Source organism: Argentina anserina, chromosome 6 (assembly GCF_933775445.1).
Source record: "Argentina anserina chromosome 6, drPotAnse1.1, whole genome shotgun sequence".
NCBI classification, from domain to species: Eukaryota; Viridiplantae; Streptophyta; class Magnoliopsida; order Rosales; family Rosaceae; genus Argentina; species Argentina anserina.
In genome coordinates this window covers 9,491,916-9,514,070 of record NC_065877.1, presented here as the reverse complement: position 1 = coordinate 9,514,070, position 22,155 = coordinate 9,491,916, and the positions used below count along the sequence as shown (strand labels likewise).

The 22,155-nt window shown below is 38.1% G+C and overlaps 5 protein-coding genes and 1 non-coding gene across 7 annotated transcripts in view; 2 read left to right on the top strand and 4 right to left on the bottom strand.

Moving 5' to 3' along the window:
• The window catches only part of LOC126800679 (uncharacterized), a 51,300-nt gene that overhangs the window by 3,890 nt on the left and 25,255 nt on the right, over positions 1-22,155 (bottom strand). The gene's annotated exons all lie outside the window — the stretch shown is intronic.
• On the bottom strand, positions 68-1,547 carry LOC126800676 (dual specificity phosphatase Cdc25). Its single transcript, XM_050528075.1, has 3 exons — positions 1,363-1,547; positions 1,149-1,287; positions 68-480 (listed from the first exon to the last, which is right to left on the bottom strand). Exons 1-3 carry the CDS (start codon positions 1,446-1,448, stop codon positions 292-294), a joined length of 414 nt encoding a protein of 137 aa, XP_050384032.1. The 5' UTR covers positions 1,449-1,547; the 3' UTR covers positions 68-291.
• LOC126800680 (SKP1-like protein 1B) lies at positions 10,417-10,899 on the top strand. The gene has a single exon (XM_050528082.1). It carries the CDS (start codon positions 10,504-10,506, stop codon positions 10,897-10,899), a length of 396 nt encoding a protein of 131 aa, XP_050384039.1. The 5' UTR covers positions 10,417-10,503.
• On the top strand, positions 11,838-16,700 carry LOC126800672 (uncharacterized). Of its 2 annotated transcripts, none has more exons than XM_050528071.1 (13): positions 11,838-12,299; positions 12,418-12,490; positions 12,594-12,683; positions 12,778-12,822; positions 12,905-12,985; positions 13,239-13,320; positions 13,464-13,522; positions 14,214-14,321; positions 14,427-14,566; positions 14,657-14,696; positions 15,456-15,518; positions 15,614-15,807; positions 16,053-16,700. In XM_050528071.1, exons 1-13 carry the CDS (start codon positions 11,893-11,895, stop codon positions 16,543-16,545), a joined length of 1,875 nt encoding a protein of 624 aa, XP_050384028.1. In that variant the 5' UTR covers positions 11,838-11,892; the 3' UTR covers positions 16,546-16,700. The 2 variants fall into 2 exon arrangements, with proteins under 2 accessions (XP_050384028.1, XP_050384027.1); XM_050528070.1 differs by having other exon boundaries at positions 14,211-14,321.
• TRNAY-GUA (transfer RNA tyrosine (anticodon GUA)) lies at positions 16,891-16,981 on the bottom strand. The gene is given in 2 exon segments: positions 16,891-16,926; positions 16,945-16,981. It is a non-coding gene; the product is annotated as a tRNA-Tyr (tRNA).
• LOC126800675 (probable xyloglucan endotransglucosylase/hydrolase protein 32) lies at positions 18,781-20,830 on the bottom strand. The gene is made up of 4 exons (XM_050528074.1): positions 20,541-20,830; positions 20,358-20,458; positions 19,991-20,208; positions 18,781-19,377 (listed from the first exon to the last, which is right to left on the bottom strand). Exons 1-4 carry the CDS (start codon positions 20,734-20,736, stop codon positions 19,011-19,013), a joined length of 882 nt encoding a protein of 293 aa, XP_050384031.1. The 5' UTR covers positions 20,737-20,830; the 3' UTR covers positions 18,781-19,010.

The window sequence follows — 22,155 nt, the reverse complement described above, 5'->3', positions numbered from 1 at the left end:
ATTGTATGAAAAATTAACAGCTTGGAAAAGGAAATTTGAGGTGGGTAACACTTTCTTAGATGGAATCAACTTCAATCTAAAATCTGCAATGCAGTTTTTTAATTGGATTCGACTTCAATCTGATATCTCATTACCATGTCTGATACATGGACATGTTTATATAGGCACAGATGTGAGTATCATAGCTCAACCAGAAGTGCAAATCGTTTATGTATAGCATTGAACTTAGATAGAGTACAGCGGGCAAGTAGATAGAACAATGCTTGCTTCCCAGCCAGTTTAAGTAAAGCATCATGCACTCTCAGTCTTGGCCTCAATCTCACCCTTACAGGGAATGTTGTTGCAGCGACAAACAGGTCTACCAGAAGATTCCCAGCCATTGAAGCCACGCTCTAAAACCAAAATGTCTTTGATTCCTGTCTCTTCCTTCATCTCCTCAAGATAATTGGCAAACTTCCGCGCACAGGAAGGGCCTCGGACCTACAACACCATCATAAAAATTGCATGATTTGTATAAATTCTTTCCACAAAGTGTCAAGCATTAATTTGTGAAACATCAATATCTCTAAATTCAAGTTGTACATCCAAGTTAAAACAATTTGGACTTGTTCTTGGATTTCCTCCTAACTCATTTACTTGACATAAGAGGAGGGTAAAGTAAGTAGAAGTGGCTAACTGCTTCAGTATGCTAAACCAACACTTATTTACTACTGTTCTGTGGTTCAAGGTTACAAAAAGATATCACATTGGCTCTTCTTTGAAACTCAATCACCAGATGGTTAATACAAAGTTCATGTCACAACTATACATATCAAGAAAAGATCAGATTTTTCTAACTTCATCCAAGACTCCAAGTAGATACACAACTCAAGATACAAAATACAGAAGAAAAATTGATCATCTTCCCAAACCATAGCATTTCTAGGCAAGATGAAGCTGATCAGCTCACCTCACATAGTTTTACTTTTGGTATGCACATTATTCATGAGCTTGCTTTAACTACCCAAACAATTCATGCTAGTACTATTCAGAAACAAAAACTCCAACACACAAATCAAATCCATCTCTCCCTGGGTGACCCAAGCTCACAATCCCAACCACGAAAAAAGAAACAAGAACAGGAAAAAGTGATGAGATTTAATAAAAACCTGACTGAGAGCACAGTGAAAAACAAGGGTGTCTTTGCCTTTGACTTCCTGAGCGAGATTGGAGATCTTATCATAGAAAGTGTCATTGGCATAGTGCAAAGACCCCGCTATGTGCCCATCATAGCTCCTCTCGTCATCCCTTAAACAAATGAAATCCCCAATCAGCAATTCTGAGCTATTTTAACAGAAAGGAGAGAAGCAATGTAAAACCCACCTGACATCGATGATGGCGATGTTGTTGGGTCGGCGTTGGAGAGAGAGGAGCTGAGACCCTGTTATGTAGGAGATGCTCCGAGCCATGTCTGATGGTTCCTTCGTCTTCGTCTTCTTGGTTCTGCAAAAGCACAACCAGGAGTTGGAATTGGATGCTCGCTTTGGGCTACCGCCTTCAACATAAAAGCCCCTCTTATTTAAACGACGTACGATTTACGCGTTCTATCTTTCAATAGAGAAGGGGAAAAGAGGAAAAATGACAAGTCCTTAGGGGCTCCAAGGTAAAGATCAATTTTTTTTAGAAAGTAAGAAAAAACAAAAAATCAGAAGTGTTTCGTTGAAGACTAGCTATAAACTCATTAAATTAAATTCCACACACCTTATGAGTGTGAGTAGTTATTGAGTGAGTAAATTTGTACTATCCTAGTTTTTCTCCGCATTACAATATACAATTTCTTTTTATTTTTATTTTCGGTTTTTTCATCATTATAGTCATTGTTGTTTTTGTGAGAGAATTTGTGATAGATTATCAAATTCGGAAGTTCACAAGTTGGTGAAGCTCTGGTTGCTTGTTTTATAATAGTAAAGATGACAAGTATGTGATAAACACGCAATTGCGGGATAACTATGTAACCTATCTTAGGAACCAAAATAAGGTATCATAGTTTATGTACGTACAAGATTTTGCAAATCCTAATAAAAAACTAACTCAAAACTATCTCGTTTCTCTGTAGGATGGGAGATAATCATAACTACTTCTTTCTCCAAAGCATTAGCCAAGCTCTTTATTGTAGATTTCTTCTTCCATGTCATAGTTTTTCCAGAAACTTTCTTGATCTTACATTTACTAGCCGTGTCATATATATGATCTTACATCTACTAGCCGTGTCTTATGACAATTTGTTTTGATCCCCAGTAGATCTTCCCCTCTTCTTCTTGGTTAGGGCATGCACGATGGGGTGGTAGAGAAAGTAAAGCCATAGTAGCCGCATCAATATTATGTCATCTAATGGCCAACACCATTTTCAGTCTCTTTACTTAGTTATCTTGGGTACACATAACGCTCCTTCATGTTCTTCCTTCTCTTACAGATTTCTGCCACTTATTCACTTAGAAGTGGCAAACGGGCCGACTCGGCCCATTTTGAGTGGGCCAAAACCATGCTCATACCGAACTCAAGCCGGTCCATTTGTTTTTCATATCGGATTCGGGCTGGTCCATTAGCTTAAATATTAAGCTCAGCACGGCCCACGGCCCAAGCCCATGTCGGGCCCGGGTTGGGCCAAGAAGTGGGCCGACCCGACCCATTAACATTATAAGACACAATTAACATAAAAAATTTGTGTAATTAGAATATTTGTTTAATATAACTATTTATAATAGTAAAAAATAAAATCTATAACATATTTGATAATCTTATTTTTAAAACGTTACATATGGCAAAACTATGACTTTGTTATCACTACTTTGATGATATTTGTGACATAATGTAATTAAAACAATGAAATAAGCAAGAGGTTTACATTAAAAATGTCTAATATTCAATTTCTTTGAGGAGGAACGAAACGAGAATAATAACAACGTAATGGAACATAACATAACTCTTTATTGATTGATAATGGAGGCTATATATAGGCATTACATAACCATAATCTCGTAGGATTTAGAGCCCTAATATATTACAGAGATGTGAATATATCTCTAACAAGAAACTTAATAAGGAAGACACACACAAGGGTATAATAATAATTCTCTCGGAACACTCCCCCTTGTGTTGCATATCTAGGTTGCATGGTGCACATATCTTGCCTCAGTAAAAACCTAGTCAAGCAAAATAAAATCCTCTGAAGTGAAAAACAAAATCTTGATCGAAAGGAAAAAGATGACAGCGCACTATCTACATTTGATAGCATCATGTGAGGTAGACTCCCCTTGATGTCTATGAAACAACTCTCATTGATTAGTGTCATAATCATGTAGTACGAAGAACAATGTATATAACATTTACAACGTTCATTACATACTTCTCAAAAGTAGTCTTGGGCTAATAATTAATCATTAATATATCCATACATTCTTAGATCATACATGCTATACTTAGCCAAACTTAGATCTTAGGAAACAAAATTACATAACAACTCAAAACAAGAGTTTTCAATGAAAATCAGATTCTCGGGTAGAATGATCTTCACTCACTTAAACGGTCATAACTTCTTCGTCACAATAGGTATCAGCGAACCGTAAAATTTTCTGAAAAGTAGACACATGTGGCTTTCTAGTAACATAAAGTTCACAACCTAATTCAATCGAAAAATTTCACAATGCTCTATCGAAGTTTACTGACTTGCAAATTTTTGGACAAAACGGTTATACTTTGCTAAAACGGCCATAACTCACTCAATACGATAGCTATGACCAAATGATTAGTGTCACTGGAAAGTAGACATATATTCTTTTCCAACGGTACTAAATTCACCATATTTCATTGAGTAAACTGTCATATAGGTCTCATTGAAGTTGACCTATGAAACTGGACATATTCTGATTTGTCACATTCAATGAGTCTTTCACAAAGGAATGGGGGAATGGACCAATGAATGACTGATTTTGGTCCGAGACGGAACTGTACGCATCATATACGCTGCTAGTGTCGACTGTTTCACCAAGGCCTACGTTGATGTTGTTGGAGTTGCTGACGGCGTTGGTGTGGATATGATTTGTGTTGGTTCACTAAGTGTATAACTAAACCCATGTCAAAGGAGCAATGCAAGTTCAATGACGATGCATAGACGCATAGTTGACCACATCATAATGAAAGCAATAGTATCTTAACAACACTAACTTATATGAATCTATAGCTCATTGAAACTCATCATCATCTTTATTTAGATGGAATATAGAGTCCAAAATTGGCTTTCATATGAACACGTATGGGTATAAGTTCTTGCAACTGATTGTACTATGTTCTCTCGAACGTCGCAATCTGACTGCATAAGCTCTTCGTGGTCTGGAGGCATTTAATCAAGCAATTAAGGTCCTTCAGACACTTTCATATCTATGTCAAGATCCCTATACAGATATGTAATGACCACTATCATATGTTGCAAACCAGTTTTCTTGGACACTACTACTTATCAAGTAGAGGAAAACAATTATGTCTATTACGAGAGAATATAACTTTATCGTGGTCAATACTGGGATAATGAGACAATCTTTACACCATAAGTCCTTCAAATATCACATGCCTTCATCTTTCTTATTACACTTACGAACAATGACTGACATAACAAGTCTAGTTCAACATGTATTGATTCTTTCCACTTCGGTCAAGTTGCTCATCGTTGATACTTTTTACAACGGAATAAAAGCATAAGTGAATATATCATCAATCATGAGAGATCAATCTATTAATATACGCGCGCTTATACGATCAATTGAAAGATTTATTTTGTTCTCGAACATCAACAAAGGAGTGTGTAGCGTCCCACAGAAACTTATTTGATATATATGTTCAGAGAATATCTCTTGATGATGGGCGAAATACTTGCGCCTACGCACCTCACTTCTTTCTACTTTTGATTATAGAGAATATTGGTCTCCCTCTCATCTAGGTAAGAGCCAAGACCGAAGCTATGACCTTTACTAGTCTATCTTTGCTTGCCGCCCTCATTTTGTGGTACAATACCACGGGCGCCGACAACACCACATCGTACAATGGTGTCATCGCCAGCTTCCTTCCCACTGTCAGGGATGGTGCCAACAGTGCTAGGACCAGGTCATATGAAATTCTCCCAAATTCTGAGATTTCCAATCTTACAGACACATTACAACATTTATGTGAAATCTCGTCACTTTCACAATATCGGTAAAGTCATTGAGCATCGAATCTTTGACTTTCTAACGGTCGATAATGCATCACACTTTTGTTTACTCAGAGCAATGCATGATCTTAATGAGACATAGTGCCACATCACGTCAATTCTTAACGTTAAAACTGGAATGGAAGCATCCTATATATGCCCCTAACGATGGGAAATATGTCTCATCAAAATGACCATATGCGGATATCGCAAGATAGAGATCTACGGTTGTAGATTGGAAATAACAGACAAGTGTTAGTGATCCATAAATCATAACCAACCAAAATACTTAATCATTTCATGTAGACCCATCTGAGATACTAAAATGGAAACACATAAACAATTTAATCAAATAGGCGTTAGTGAAAAGAACGTTGGAATCGTATCCAGTAACCATCTGGTACGCACTAAATGTTGGCAAGTTGTGGGTCTAAAACGAATAAGTGTCGTTGTATGCAACATCATTACATATCCTCGTACAGAGACCGGTATATTAGTACCCATAACCAAGTCTGAGCTATGTAATACCGTGTAGTGAATGAATATGAGGAACAATATGTTCAACGATGATTCCAATAGATATGCAAAATGAAATCATCAAAAATTTTGGAGGTGAACTCCAACGGTATCCAATTAAATAGATTTGAGAGGATGAGAATGGTGGTTAGCCCTTAGTATGATGATCATAGCTAAAAACTTAACAAATGAAGCATTCCTTGTGGAAAATAAAGTGACGTGTGACTAACGCGTTGATGCTTTTAACCTACATTTTTTCGGTTGGATATGATCCACTAATGTCACCTTAAATACTTTGCAAGAGTGAAATATGCTCAGATGGAGTATTCACATGAGAAGATTGACAATAAGAATCATCAATTAAGCACGTTTTGTCAAGAGTGGCTGCGGGGTGACAAGGGTGCAGGGCTGCAGGGATGCAGGGCTGCAGTAAGAGCTGCATGGCTACAAGGCCGTGCAAGGCAGCTGTAGGGCAGCATAGCCATGCATAACAGCTGCAGGGGCTGCTACGGGCCAAGCAGCAAGGTTGCGTACAACCAATTTTTAGAATTTCTTAAAAATATATTCCTCTCAGTTCTCAACATAAGTATTCAGATGAAAATTATTGGCATGTATGGCCTTTAAAACTTAGCAAGACACGAAGGTATAAAACACAATCTCTGCACGAGATCAGTAAAATAACTATCTGCCCCGTAGGACAGTGTGGGTGGTTGTGTAATCAACAAAACACTCAATTTTACTGCGTGACATGGTCAAAATAAAATTAAAAGAGTCAACGACGTGATGAACTTCTCTAGACAATACGCCGTGGGTAAGAGGGGGGATCAGGACAAAGTGTAATCCCATCGAGTGTATCACATGACAATAGAACTACATTCTTCAACTTAAGAGTTGGAAAAACATGGTATTAGAGTTGTTGAATACCAAAAAATTAAGGTGGCAAAAACCATCCAATCGGTGCGGGTGGTCACCAATAATAAAATCGTTTGAGCTGCGAAACTATTTGGAGAAAACCGGAAAACCACGTCCAAATAACTCAAAACTGAATGAAACTTTGGCGGGAAAACGCTTCAACAAAGAATGTTGGAAATATGCTAGAAAAACAACGAGAAAACGACAAAGAATTGCCGAAAAACTCGATGGAAAACAGGTAGCACCAGTGACCGAAAATCAGCCACCGGCGGCCGAAATCTGGTCGGTTAGGAGACCAGACTTCATACGCGACAGGAAATGCCGGCAGGAACCGAGTAGTGGTGCCGTAAACGCCGGAAATAGGCTGGAAGGCGGTCAAAACGGCCGGAAACGTGTCATAAATGCTAGAGATCATAACAATGTCAAATTTTGACATTCCGATGTACGTTTTTCAAATATTAAGTGTCAAATTCATAATGTAGTATTATTAGGGTCCCATGTAACCCAAAAGCGGCCAATTTAAGAACCACATGCAGTTGCATACGTTGACCATTCATGGTAGGTTGAAGGCAAATAAAATTCTCACGAGATCATCTTTTAAATAAGGAATACGAAATGTTTTATTGAATGTGCCAATCTTTAATACAACACAAACAAACTTCCAATTTCAATAGATGACTTAAGCTGAAGTCTAGTAAGAAACATGGCAATGCCAATGTCATACTTGAAAATATTAAGCATAAAACATAGTCAAAATAAATTGACTAATCAAATATTGATAGCAAGCAAATCTTGCGTATGAGATGGGGCGAAGCCTTAGCCTGAGGCTCAAAATCTGCTAACTGGAGAATCGAAGAATGTTACGTTTCCATCTCAAATGTTCCCTCAATAGATATAGATACAAGTGCCAAAAAAGGGCATGTGTTTCTTGGATGTGGAGCATGCATCAAAGTTAACTCTGGTAAAACAACGTCAAATACGTTTATTAAATCACTTTACATATGTCCCATAGAATTTGCTATTTTGGGATCTTTTATCAGCAAATTGTGATGCTTCAGAGTAGTGAATTTCAACTCAAATATATGAGTACGTAGACCTTGAGATTATCGTATATAGACATGAGTTTAAGAAAACTCAAACATTTCAATAACAGTCACGATGACGACACATCCACAAGAAATGAGGGTTGTACAAGTTTCGAATAATCGAAACTATTCAAGTATATAACCTGAATTAGAAGGGTTGTGATGTATACGGTCATAAAATAATCGATGCATATCGGCGATTCTCATAATCGTACACAAAATAGCGGTGCACTCAGGGGAATAACACGACTCCCTAGGACCATCACACGAAAAACATCGACCAAGAGGGCAATCATATCCCTCTTTCGTCTCATCAGTATTATAAGAAAGGCCGGAAAAGAGACATGAAGAAAGCTAATAGCGCCCGATAATTTATATATATATATATATATATGTTCAAAAGCAGCAACTTTGAGAAAAACATACTTATTGGTATGCCAAATAGACCTCATATAATTAAATTGCTCTGCAAATTGATCGTCATGCAGGAAGCTGTTTGATGAATTCTTTTTCGATCGTCATATTGATGACATAGAAATCGCTTGAGAATACGCTCGAAACGATGTGCAAATTGCAGAATGAACGTCCATCTATGTCGTATATGTCATCACCATAGTACGAGAAGTGACTATTTTTCCTATAAGAGCACGTGAAATATAATTAGAAACTAAGACGTGCATAGAAACAAATAAATAAATAGGAAAAGGAAAAAAAAATTAAGCCCATTGGGCTATTGGGCTCGGAGGCCCAAAAGATCTGGCTGGGCTGGGTCGGGTCTGGGAGTTAGACACGGGTCGGATCGTGGAGATCCCAGTTGAGCAGACGCTGGGTCTTGCACCATATAGATCACATGCTGGGTCTCGTAGATTGGAGGATGTAAGTGATGACGTCGGGGCTGGGCTTCTCGAGACGTCGGAGAGGAGAGCGGCGCCGGGAGCTGGGTCTTCAACGACTGGCCTAAGTCGAAGCGGAGCAGACGCGCGGTAGGGAAGCGCTATTCGAGGCAAAAGACTCCCTGTTGCGGCGGTCTGGAGAATCCAAGTTGCGTCGCTGCTTTGTCTTCAAAGCTCGGGGCGCTGGAAAGCAATCAGTTAAGGACTCTAGCCATCGGAGAAAAAGATGGGTGTTAAGAGAAAATTCTTGGGTGGCCATAGCAACTTCAATTTGTTGGATTTTTGTTATTTCAACAATAATTTGTCGGATCCTATTCTATCTTTCCGGCGATGTTAAGAAAAGGAGGTTGCTAGAAAAAGGATTTTCAGGGATAGGGTTCTAAATTTCTGGTGGCCTCGTTGCTCATACACTTTAGAACAAAGTGCATGATAACGTGTTTGAGGAGGAACGAGAATAATAACAACATAATATAACATAACCGAACTCTTTATTAATTGATAATGAAGCCTATATATTGGCATTACATAATCACAATCCCGTAGGATTCAGAATCCTAATCTATTACAGAGATGCGAATCTATCTCTAACAGGAAACCTAATAAGACTAAGACATATAGAATGGTAGAATAGTAATTATCCGGGAACACAATTATTATTATTATTATAATTATTTAAATATTTATATAAATAATATAAAATTATGTGTTTACGGGCCGGCTCATGAATTTATCGGGCTCGGGCCAAGTCGGGCCCGTGTTTGGATCAGTCTTTTCGGCCCACTGGCATAAATCACTACATTGTCATGCAATTCATGAATCACATGTAAATTAAATTACATGATATGAGTACAAAACCAAAGATCATATGCATAACAACTAATCGTTAATTTAGTGAATGAGATTAACTTACCATCTTCATGAACGACGACACCGTGATCCATTGTGCCTTAATCCGAAGTCACAAGGTGCTAGGCAAAGTCTTCCGTTAGTCACTACTCTTTGCTTTCTCAATGGACAGAAACTCACGTAAATAACTCGTAGTGATAACATGGACGTTTACCATCTATATATAGAGAATCTTTAACCCTTAAGAGTCATTCCATTAAAGACATCTTGTAAGTTAAGTCATCTTATTTAAATTCCTGATTCAATACTGATTTGTAGTCTTGTTTCTAGACTTAAATTAGGATTTCTTACCATAATGATATAATACACGAAATCATTAGGAACTAGATTTGATACTATCTTTGTTTCCATGTAGAAATAAATTATGACATTAAACATGATAATCATATAATATGTGATATGTCCAAAATTGATCTAACATCACACACAACTGTTTATTTCACTATAGGGTCAGTCTTTAACAATTTTGAAGCATCTATGGTGGAACATGTGCCCTAAAGACCATAAGGGGTCTTCCAACGCGCTCGAGCTAGTATTCTCACTAACCTGAAAAGATACTGCACCTGTACGTTCTGAAAGGGTTTAGCGTCGGGGCGGGAGGCGCAACCTCCTCTTCGACTAGTGACTTTCCCGCTAGAGTTTAGAGAGAGTCAAACTCTCTATCCATTCGACTTGTAATATTTGCGGTGTGATTTTCTTTGTTTATTATATTTGATTTTTTCACCAAATGTCATTCGGAATTTGGACTTGCGAACTATATATAACTATATAAGGCGTGTTACCCCTCACCATTCAAACCCTAGATATTTTCTCTCGAGTTGCGTTTTCTAGCCAAAGCCCTAACCAGGCCATGTCGACTTCCGCCGCACCAGCAGAGAATAACAAGAAGAAGTTCACCCTCCGGAGCTCCGACAATGAGTCCTTCGAGGTGGAGGAAGCGGTGGCGTTGCAGTCGCAGACGATCAAGCACATGATCGAGGACGACTGCGCCGAGGGCATTATTCCTCTCCCGAACGTCACCAGCAAGATCCTGGCAAAGGTCATCGAGTACTGTTGCAAACACGTTGAAGCCGCCGAGAAAAACAGCAGCTATGGCCCCAGCAACACCGAGGACGATAAACTCAAAACGTGGGATAAGGAGTTCGTGAAGGATGTTGAGCCTGACCAAAATGTGCTGTTTGATTTGATTCTGGCGGCGAATTACTTGAACATCAAGAGCCTTTTGGACCTGACATGCGAACATGTTGCGAACATGATGAAGGGGAAAAGCGCGGAGGAGATAAGAGCGACATTCCATATCGTAAATGACTACACCCAGGAGGAAGAGGAGGAGGTTCGTCGTGAAAACCAGTGGGCTTTTGAATAAATTTCTAGATGTTGTTTGGTGTTTTAGTGGCAGACTGGCAGTAGAATATTATTGAGGATTTTGGTCTATTCATGATTAGTAATCGAATTTGATTTCATTGATGATTTTAGTACGTTTTTCTATTTCCTAAAAGCATTCTGCAGGCATCATTGTTAAGGATTATGGTATCGCTCTGGCGTATCCATAGATGCTGCAATGTTAAAGGGCTCTCTTCGATCATCTTCTCATTACTGTAAACGAAATTGGTTTTCAAACTCTCATCGGAGTCTAAAGTGATATAATGACAAACAAGTAAACAGATGTGAAATCGATCAAGAGTCGAGCGCGCAGAGCCCCGACGTTCATTTGTTTTTAATGGAAATGTAAGGTCTTTGTTGGGGAGAAATCTATCTTCACATTTCATCGCTTATATTTCATTTTAAAGAATTTTATATTCCTAGAAAACTCTTGGAATTCAGGAGATAATCAATATCAATTTCAAATTACAGCTATGAAAACTGTTGACTGCATCAATACCTACTTTGATATCTACTCGATCTTTAAAAGACGGCCATGATAATTGCTGAAGGTTGAGAGCTAATGCAAGAAAAATTCTAATTGCCACTGGCATTGGTTTCAGTAGCATTACAAACTATCTCATTCTTAATGAAATCACGAATTATGTATTTCGGGATAAGTCAAGCCGGCCGGCAGTAGATACCAATTTTTTTTGAAGGTCTGTGAAGGATTGTTAACTACAGTGAAGACGTCTTCCTTACTTAGTTACTTATCCAATCACGTGCGCATCACCTGATTTTGTTTTAGTAAATTTTCAGAGAAATAAAAAAGACTTTGACCTATTATTTTTACCGAGCGGTAAATTTCGGACCCGCTTTAAAGAAATAACGGGGCGGCAGTTTGGATTTCCCACCAAATCTGTCACCGTCAATTAAACGGCTAATAATTGCGTCTCTCTCACTGTGAACCCTAGCCTTCTTCCCCTTTCGCACAGCCATGGCCGACCCTCACCCTATCTACCTCGATCTCGCCGATTCATCTCTACTCGACGACAACGACGAGGCCTCAGAAGAACCATCCGTCATCGGCGAGATCCAAATTGAAGACTCCGAAGACGATTACCAAGAAGAAGAACAAGAACAACTTCCCCACCCACAAATCGAGCCCAATTACGCGATCTATCTCTCCACAATTGGCCCCCCTGACGAGCCCATCCAACCCGACTCGGATTACGAACGGCATCCCGCGAGCGGCAAGCGGAGAAAGATCGGATCTCGGGAGACGGCGGCGTTTGAGACCGGAGAGAGCTCGCAGGGCAGTCAGTGGAAATCGAATGAGATTGATGGATTGTTTTGCCCGATTTGTATGGAGGCTTGGACTAGTGATGGCGATCACTGCACCTGGTTCGCCACTTGAGCTTTCCTTTTCAGTTGTCAAGTATTTCGCCTCATTTTTACCGTCGATTTCGTTTTAATGTTACGATCCGACTGATTTTATTCATGTGTGATTTGATTGATGTAGCTGTCTTCCTTGTGGACACATCTTCGGAATGTCGTGCATCAAAAAATGGCTGGGCAAGTGTCACAAGCAGAAGGTAATGATGCTTATGTAAGATGCGCTATTGTGGAAATTATTTGGTGGTGTTCTTTTTTTGTTTCTCGAGAGTTGATGATTGTATGTTTCCGTGTTTTTTCCAGTGTCCTCAATGCAATGCCAGATGCAAGTTGAAAGACATTAGGAAGCTTTTCGCGCCGCAGGTCATTTCTGTTGATGAAGAATCACAAAAGGTGGTTGATTGGGTTTTTTCTTGTGGATGCTATCTTCGAGTAAGCTAAGGACTTGTTGTAATTGAATGCCGGGTGTTTTTTATTTTGTTTGTAGAGGATTCATTTGCTTGAGGCTAAATGTGCTTCTCATGAGAAGGAGGTAGATATGTTTCTGGCAATCTTGTTATACACTTCCTCTATTCAGTGGCTATCTTTCTAAGCAACTATATGGTGTTGTGTAGCAAGCAGAATGGCATAAGAGGGAAGCTAAACTGCTCAAGGAACAGGGTGTACTAGAACGAAAAATTCAACAGCTTATGGAGGTATGCTTGATTGTAAAGCATGTACCTTTTCCTTGAATATATATATATATATATATATATATTTTCAGTTGTATTGGTTCTAGTGTATTTCAGTTATATTTGTTAACATTTTCCTTCCTTTGCCATACACAATATCATTTAACTTAGACATGGTTTTCTTGATTTAATTTCATCTAACGTCTCAACAATCCTAAGTTGTCCGCACCTTTCTCACATTTGCTGTCTTTGCTCATTTTGTTTGGAAAAAAATCAGAGCAAAGCATCAGGATATGCTATTGGGGGATTTGAAAAGAGATTTGTATCTGACAATAACATATTAGCTGGAAGGTCTAATGGTTAGTTTCTTTATTTCCACACTTTACTATCTATAAAGTTTAGATAAATATAGTGCTCTAATGATATTAGATGTTATGCATCCTGGAACAAGACTGTGTTTCTTTCTAGATCATGTCTAATAATCTCCTAACATATTTTGTAGGGCAACCATTTGGCTCTAACCTCCGTGGACAAGCATATACGTGCAGCTTCAAATTAGAGGTTTGTCAAAATTTCCTGTTTCTTTGCTATGTTCTATACCTTCTCCCTGTCTTTCATCTTCCATATGGAGGTAGATACACACATGTACTTATCCTTCCATATGTCATAATTATCCCTGCACATCATATCTTTATCAGAGCAGGCAAAAGAAAACAAGGGAAGATAATACATATGGTTATTTTCACAATTAGGTGACTAGTTTGGTACAATTTTACTGCGATGTTGGTTCGAATTTCACACTGGTCATTGGTAAATAGGAGAGGCAAAGAGTTATGCATGACTTCAGAGGCATTGGATCTATCAAGAAGTGAAATGGTTAGGGAGAATTACCTTGGCCTGCTAAAGTATCAAGGATCAATATCTTATCCCTTAAAAATTGGTTCAATTTTTATCCAATTTTTAGAGTTTCTCTTGCATCCAAGAACGCTTTTCCACTTCCACAGTCCATAGTTTGGCAATGCATTACAAACTGATGTACCATGAACTAATATGTAGACAGTTAAATGAATCTGTATTTATTTTTATATCACTTCCTTCGTTCGATGGTAATCGTTGTGATGACCCCTGCTATACTTTTTCATACTTATCCTTATCATCTTGGATCAGCTGTGTGCATAGTTTTGTTTAAGCTATTGCACTCCGTTATTTCTTTTGTCTACTCAATGTTAACTCATTTTGAAATTGGTAGAAGGAGTTGCGTGTAGCTGGTGCTCGTGTGTTTGACGTCGACACTTCTAAACAAATTTTGTTAATTTCGCGAAGGCATGCTGGGATAGGTGGAAAAGATGTTCTTACCAAAGTAATTTCTTGTATTAGATATAGTTTTTCTTTTCTTCTAATAGATATTTTCGACATGAACGGCTCTTTAAGGTCTTTTGTTTTGTCGTAAATATGTTGTGTGCAGATGAGCCTGATACCTCCATATGACAGAGATGATATTCTTCTTCCTAGCTCTATAAATTCTATCAGGGACCTACGTATTTCTCCCTCTAACAGCAACCTTGCACTCTGTGCTTGCCTAGGAAAGAAATTGGCAGTTTTCAGGTTTCACTGATTTACTTGAGGTCTTAAGTGTTATTTTGGTCTTCTTTTCATATAATTCTTCTGTTCACTTAATTGTGCTATTTGATGCAGTACGGAGAACAACAACGTCATTGTCTCCTATGACCTACCGGTAAACTTTTGACCCATTATTTATGCGTTCAGCACTAAATAAAACCAAAGGCTTTGCCTTAAGCTCTAGGTTATGATTCCTGTACTATGCAGCATAAAATCATTTTTACATTATTTTTTTAATGTTCAGGTTACACAGCATAATGCACTGTCAAATTCTATCAATTATCCTGTATTCTTTTCCTATTCTTGACTATAGTGTCATTTTATGTTCTTCCATTTGGTGTATATGAGCACAAAAATAAGATTTCATGACTGTACACGTTACAATGTTAAATGATTTAATACATAATTTTTTATAACATGGGATAGTTTGGTTGTGTGAGGTGGAACTTGTAGAATATAGTGGATCTGTGGATATGGCAGACAGTACAGATTAGAAGAATTCAAGACAGTGCGGATTAAAATGTGCAAGATATTTAATACGGCAATTTTTTTATAACAGGGGATAGTTGGTCGTGTGAGGGGGAACTGGTAGAATTTAGTGGATCTGTTGACTTGATTTTCACTTGTAGCCCATCATTTTGAGGCGTCATTGTCATTTTGCAGTGGGAACATAGAAGTCCTCAATAAATTTGTAGTTGTTAAAGTTGATAATCTCTGGTCTGTGTTGCATGGCTTGTAAGTTGTAAATGTATCACATGGTGTTATGGACTGAGGTGATTTATTGCAATACAAGAAAGTATTTGTGTATGCAATGGGGATACACTGCATTACTCTTCTTTCTCTTCTTTTGTCATGCTGACATGGTTGCTTCCAGGCTGCTGCTTGGACATGCTCATGGGATCTCAACGATTCAAATTATATATATGCTGGATTACAGGTCTGGTGTTACATTGTGTAATCTGAACAGCTTGCATTATATGAAGCCCTCTTTTTTATGTCTCAGGTTCACGTTACGTTTTTTTATACTTGCAGAATGGCTATCTTATGGTATTTGACATGCGGCAAACCTCAGGGCCTGTTGAATACCTGAAAGGGCTGACAAGCAACCCAATTCATACCGTGCATTCCCTTTCATATAATTCAGCTCTTCCCCCTTGTGTTAGAACAGTGATGTCCGCATCGTCAATTGGCTTATGTCTGTGGAACTTTGGTGGTGCTGAAAAGGGGTGAGTATTTATTCTTTCTCTAACTTCTGTTGTTATCAATTTCTGATCTTTTTGTTGGGATATGGATTATGGACCCATATGGATTTCAGAGTTTTCTTGATCACCAGTAAATTCATATACCGCCAAATCTTATCTTTCCTTTTTGTGCTTGTGGCTCTGACAAATTATGTATTGGGATTGGTCGGCATACTGTATCTGTTGAGTAAACAGTTGAGTACTTCTGACCAAATTTCAATTCTGTGAAGGCCAATTTTAGTCCCTGAAACAGAAAACCAAGGAGTTTGTATATCTCTTGCCTATTGCCCTAGAACAGACGACATTGTTGCTTCCTATCGCCCCAAAGTTGAATTTTCTGATGAGACAGCTTTTACGCAACCAATGTTTACTCCTACACGTGCCATCGGACAAGGAACAGTTGGTTCCCATGTTCTTTTAAAGAGAGCAAGCAGCAGCGGTCATTTTCTAAAGTTGGGGTCTTCAGTCGCCAATGTATGTGATATTGGCCTGCCAAAATCCGCAATTATCAACATAGAAAGTCGCGGCAGATTGTTTGCATATGAAGATAAACTAACTTCTGAACTAGTTTTAAAAGAGCTGTCATCTTCTACCACTGTTCAGCGCCTCAACTTACAGCAAGGTCCTGTTCACGATGTTAAGTACGCATCTTCTTCAAGGAAAGGTCTCCTCGGTTGTTTAAATGGCGACACGCTACAACTCTTTTGTACCAAGCTTCCATGAAATGAGTTACCTTCAGTTATGTGTTTGAATAGCCTGTAGTTGTATTATATTAGGTACTCGGTGATATTGTCATCATAGCGATTAGCGAATGCTAATCTAGTGCGGTGGTCTTCTCTGTACGTAGTTTATGGACATCATTGGTAATGAAATGAAAATGAGAGTTCTTTGAATAAATTTTTTTGTTTTTGTAGTTTCGGTTTAAAGTTTCAATGGCAAGTAAAACAGCACGAAGGGGCTTTCTGTCGTTTATAATACCAGGAACAACGAATGTAATGTCGAGTTGATCGGACAATGGATAGTGGGTGAAGTAAATTTCTGGAGAAAAGTAATTTCCAGAAAAAATATTCCGACCTACCGGATTCGAACCAGTGACCTAAGGATATCTGACGGTTTAACCCACTACAGTCCTCCGCTCTACCAACTGAGCTAAGGTCGGTTTGTGTACATTAACCAAAACATACTGTATATATATAATAGCATTGATTTAAAGCCCACCATTCTGGAGTTGAGAATTGTTGTATGAGTCAATTGTTTGCACTCTGTCGTTAGTAATGGGAGTCAGTATGTACCGAACTGGCCATCATGCATCTTTGTGACTACTCAAACCAAACATTTCATGATGAGGTTTTTCATCAAATTTTGCAAGAAGAAGAGGGCTTCAACAAGATATGGACCCTAAATGCTTGAACTATATCTCTTTGTTTCCAAAACATTCCATCTTTTTCAGTCCACTTAAAACTCTAAAGCTACCCATGAACAACCCCATCCGTTTCATTTCAGGCATCTTAAGCAGTTGGGCCAATGCTGCATAATTGTTGCCAAATAATCACTAATCATTTTCAAAGGTCATGTTCATTCAGAATATGAAGAAAACATGTTTTATATAATTATATACCAAACCAAACAAGGCGCGCCACCAAATAAAACAAAACATGTTAACCCCAGGCATTATGATCAACCCTTTTGTAAATATTACTCGATTTGGATCTTGCAGTGTATAGTTTTATTTTTTTGGTGATCAAATGCAGTGTATAGTTTGTGATCCCATTAATTTTTCCCGTAGGATTTAGTGTTTGTTCCCTCTGGATTAACATGTGGGTCGTACTTACAACTGTCTGTGTAAGATTGAACATGATCTGCATAATTTGAAATGACCAAACAGGTAAAAGATAGAGGACGTCCACTTGTCTATGAAGCTAAAATTTGTAAATGCTTCAAAGAGAGAGGAGGTAACTCTTGTTTGAAGTAGGGTTCATCTGAAGGGCATTAAATTTTGGTTGGTTTGATGTGTCGTGTCATTTTTTGTTAGCATGCCATCTCAGTCATGTGAGTTCCTATGCTATTACTAATCATTCTTCCTTGGCAATAAATTTCTATTTTTTCCATATAGATTACACTATCTACTGGCCATCACTAACATCTTATAATTCGCATTAGCTTGACATGCATTGTTGACTCGTTTTCTTTTCTTTCGTAAATCGTATGCAAATGTTTTATTCTTCACATCCGATTCTGATTCTTTATGTGTTAGTTTGCGAATTCTCTCTCTTTCTCTCCCCAGGTACATGTAAAGTTGCGAACTGATCTGCAGATGAGAATATATCCCACACACATTTTCACATTTTTGAGTATAAAAACGACAACATAACATATGATACAACTCCAATAATTGTGGTGTGTCAGTAAGGGGATTAATAATAGAGCCCCTCTGAAGTTGGATGTCACAGTGACAGTAGTGCTGCTATGATGCTCCCTTCTTCATCCTTTTACATTGCGCTGTAATTCCCTCTCTTTTATTTTATTTCCAGTTTCTGGCATTCAAGATTTTTAGTGGCATTCATGTGCAATGAGATTACCAGTCCTTGAGCTGAGGTACTAAATCCAAAGAGACACGGTTCAGAATAGCTCTTGTGAGTCACACTACTGGTAGTACAAGCTTCAGAACTCAGACTATGACCAATCACAAAGTGCCCCAATTTCAATGGCAGTGATATACGCAGAACAAAACAAAAAACAAAGAAGAACAAAAGCTGTTGCATTATTAAGAATTGACAAGTGATTCTGGGCATTGCATAAGCCATAGAGTGAAAAAAGATATCAAGTGCTGTTCAAACAGACTTGCTTATAGCCCATGATCTTCCATTCTTTGGCTTCATCACACAAGACCATAAATCCATTATCTTTTTCTGGTTCTAAGGTTATTTTTTCTTTGTTTTTCTCACTAAGTTACCAATTTACACCACATGCACCACTGAAGAAAAATTGGAAGCATACAAAAAGAACAAAAATGGAACACACCAAATTCCAAAGTTTCTTGTTTTGGAGATGCCTTGGACGTTCAGATGACCCATCTCAAGGCAATTCACACATATTTTGCTTTCAAAAATAAAATAAAACACATTAAAAAAGATGATGCACTTTAATGAAGTGAAAATTGAGGGGAACTTCAATATTGAAGCATATGATCAACCCCAGCATTCAGGTGTTAGAGAATGGTCCCTCTTAGAGTCCCTGCAGTAGTCATACACCATGTGGTTTTCCTGAACCCATTTCATGACCCGGAACTGTTGTCGGGTCAACCCACCCGACCGGAATGGAGAGGCGGAGACGGGGTGGCACCAGGCAGGGGAATAAGCTGAGCAACCACCAGCTTTGAAATTGGTAAACTTTGCAACAAAGGGTTGGTATCTGTAATCTGCTTTGTATTTTCCATCTTCAGTAGCCCATGATGAGGCATCCCATATTGAACCATAGAGCCACATTGGCCTTAAGGGAAATGTTGTAGCACTCTTTCTTTGGTACCTCCTTATGGGCACATCATCCACTAAAAATCTATAAAAATTAATACTAGTAATTAGCCTCAGTTACAAGAATCTAAATGATATTATATGACAATTAACTTACCACCAGAGTCAACATTCATGTCAAGATAAAGATAACATGGAATTTTTATATGGAATTTTAATGTTTATGTTCATTCAACTACAAACTGAACAGTGGAGTGACATATATGCCCCATAGCTCAATGGGGAAAGTCTTTTCACGTACCCTTCAAAATGGCCTTCTATTGATTTCCAAGATTGTAAATGAGCACTCATTGATTCATCAGTACAGTTATGTTAATGAATGTGGAAATCAAATATTTAATTACCCCTGACAGTGTTTGGCACTTTGGCTTTTCCTTAATTTCAAAGAGAGAATAAAATGTCTTTCAGCCTTTATTGGTACAGTCAAATAATTGTTTACCTTTAAAGCCAGAAAATGGGAAACATGTCAGATATTTGAACTATTTCATCAACATTCAGTAGTAGTATTTGGATGAATAGGTACTGTAATTTTCTACAGGTTTTCTTTTTTGATGAGATTAATCTCAACCATAAAAGCAAATTAGCATTTTATGTCAAGTATGATTGGCTAAACTATGATCACACAAAAGAAAACTTACATAATCTCTTTAGGACTCCATAATATAGCATAGTGATGAAAATTCTGGGTAGGATCAAACCACAAATGAAACTTCATCTCTCTTCCAATAATTTTTCCATCTCCACTTCCTCTGATGTAAATATTGGTCTGTAAAGTATAGGGCTTCCCAAATGTAGTCCCCAAAAATTCAATGTCCACTTCATCATGAAACCCTGGATGAGCTTCACTGTTTGAAAGCTGCATCAATTTTGATCAGTCCATGATCAACACAATCAACTGAAGCAAAATCCACTATGCTTGATGGGAATTATGAAAGCTGTAGTTTAATTTCCTTCAGCTAAAAGTATAAGTGAGTATGTGAAGCAACTTAAGCTCAGTGATCTTACATAGAAAGCTGTTATAACTCCTGCAGTATAACCAGGCTGAAGCTTAATGGAGGAACCAAAGTAACCGGATCTAAATGGTCTATTTGACTTAAATCCACTTCCTGATGCAACAAAATGAGCAAGCATGAGCTAGTTGAGGAAGCATTAACATGATGTACTAATTTGAGTTGGTAAAAATGAGACCTGTGGTTCTATCAAGCCAGATTGTTAGTGCATTGTTGTCTAAGCTCTGATGCTGAGGACCCCAGAGGGTTCTAAACCCTTTATAAAAGCTCATAGACCTGAATTTAGAACTTGGCCAGTAGCCAGGTGATGGTGGCCAGCCAGCATTGCTTGAAGGTACCAAAAGAGTTAGGAGGAAGAAGAGTAAGAGAGTCATGATCTAAGGGAGAGAATAAAATTGTGTAAGATGGAAAACAGAATAATAGCTTCTGTATAAATGCAGGGGACTGAGGTGAGTGAGGGAAAGGTAGCTGAAAAGTGATGACCCCAAGGTGTATTATATGGAAGGAGAAAGGTAGTACAGCATGATATAAATAAGAAAATTATCACTGAAATTAGCCATCCATTAAGCCATAAAAGAATCGAATAGGGTCCCCTCTGTGATAAGCTAGTAAGATTTGGGTAAGGCGGTAAGTTAATAGGTTATATAGGAAATATGGCAATAGAGAGACAAACTAGACAGTACTAGTACTTGCCTTATAATTCACCAACTACTTTCTTTCCTCACTCTTAATGAGGAAACAAGCTTTGCTTTGGTTTTGCATGGTTGGAATGCTGTGAAAAGGGAAGTGATCCACAAGGGGTAGATGGGTGTCTCTTAAATGTGTTGCATCTGTAGCTCTGTGATTCCTTCTTCTTCTTCTTCTTCCACAGGAATTTGGGCTTGAGATGAGTTTAAAATAAAAATCATCTTCATCCTCTCAATGATAGCCACTGCCAGCCAGTTACGAACTATTTTCTGACTCTTGCCTTGAAAGCAATCCTTTTTGGATTACCCAAAACATTGTGTCTTTAAATTTTTACCTTTGCAGCTCTCTTACCAGTGTCAACAGCTCCATGATGAAATGTCTTTCTGTCAAATGTAACTGTAACTCTTGCACCAATCAATCTTCGGTACATACTCTGTAAGTCTGTATGTGCTGCATTTCTATTAAGAGAAGACTATAGAAGACCACAGTGTGTTTCTTTTCTTTTTCTTCTTCTTCTTCTTCTTGAAAATGGCTATAGTACTGTGGACCTGTGGTCATGTATGATTGTAATTGGTAAATTCAATCGTCTTTTTTTTTCTGGAATAGTAGAACAAACTATTTATTATCTCATCTGTTATTAGGCATTTGATCGAGCACAATTTTACAATCTTTGAAATTGAACAAGTAATGTTGTGCTTGTGCCTCAAGGCAGCCTAGCATTGAGGTTTATATATTAGTGTTTGGCGCATCACTAAGAAGCAATTTGTAGTAATTATTAGCCAGCTATAGCTATCCCAGCTCACATATGAATCCAAAGATGTATCTAAACATGTGAAGTTCATCAATGTGAAGAGTGGGTCATTGATATGCAGGAATGGGACCTCTGCATGATTTGATTACGAAGCATATATCGATTGATTTCGACTATTGAGGTGAACTGGTGTACGGTACATGAATTTTATATTCAACCCTTGCGTGATTGGTTTCATTACTCAAAAGGCATATTTTACTGGAACTAAACATGTTTTAGACATGAAATTAACAAGTATCCATGGGATTGAAGATTAAATATCATAAAATTAATACAATTGGGACTTAATTTTGTC

What these genes read in the sequence shown, in the direction of transcription:
- LOC126800676 (XM_050528075.1), bottom strand. Translation starts at nt 1,448, where the DNA reads ATGGCTCGGAGCATCTCCTACATAACAGGGTCTCAGCTCCTCTCTCTC. An exon ending in ATCGCCATCATCGATGTCAG is followed by an intron (nt 1,288 to 1,362) that starts GTGGGTTTTACA and finishes CATTTGTTTAAG; the next exon opens with GGATGACGAGAGGAGCTATG. An exon ending in TTCACTGTGCTCTCAGTCAG is followed by an intron (nt 481 to 1,148) that starts GTTTTTATTAAA and finishes ATGGTGTTGTAG; the next exon opens with GTCCGAGGCCCTTCCTGTGC.
- LOC126800680 (XM_050528082.1), top strand. Translation starts at nt 10,504, where the DNA reads ATGATCGAGGACGACTGCGCCGAGGGCATTATTCCTCTCCCGAACGTC.
- LOC126800672 (XM_050528070.1), top strand. Translation starts at nt 11,893, where the DNA reads ATGGCCGACCCTCACCCTATCTACCTCGATCTCGCCGATTCATCTCTA. An exon ending in ATTAGCTGGAAGGTCTAATG is followed by an intron (nt 13,321 to 13,463) that starts GTTAGTTTCTTT and finishes CATATTTTGTAG; the next exon opens with GGCAACCATTTGGCTCTAAC. An exon ending in ATATATATGCTGGATTACAG is followed by an intron (nt 15,519 to 15,613) that starts GTCTGGTGTTAC and finishes TTATACTTGCAG; the next exon opens with AATGGCTATCTTATGGTATT.
- LOC126800675 (XM_050528074.1), bottom strand. Translation starts at nt 20,736, where the DNA reads ATGACTCTCTTACTCTTCTTCCTCCTAACTCTTTTGGTACCTTCAAGC. An exon ending in CTGGCTTGATAGAACCACAG is followed by an intron (nt 20,459 to 20,540) that starts GTCTCATTTTTA and finishes TTGTTGCATCAG; the next exon opens with GAAGTGGATTTAAGTCAAAT. An exon ending in TGGAGTCCTAAAGAGATTAT is followed by an intron (nt 19,378 to 19,990) that starts GTAAGTTTTCTT and finishes TAATTTTTATAG; the next exon opens with ATTTTTAGTGGATGATGTGC.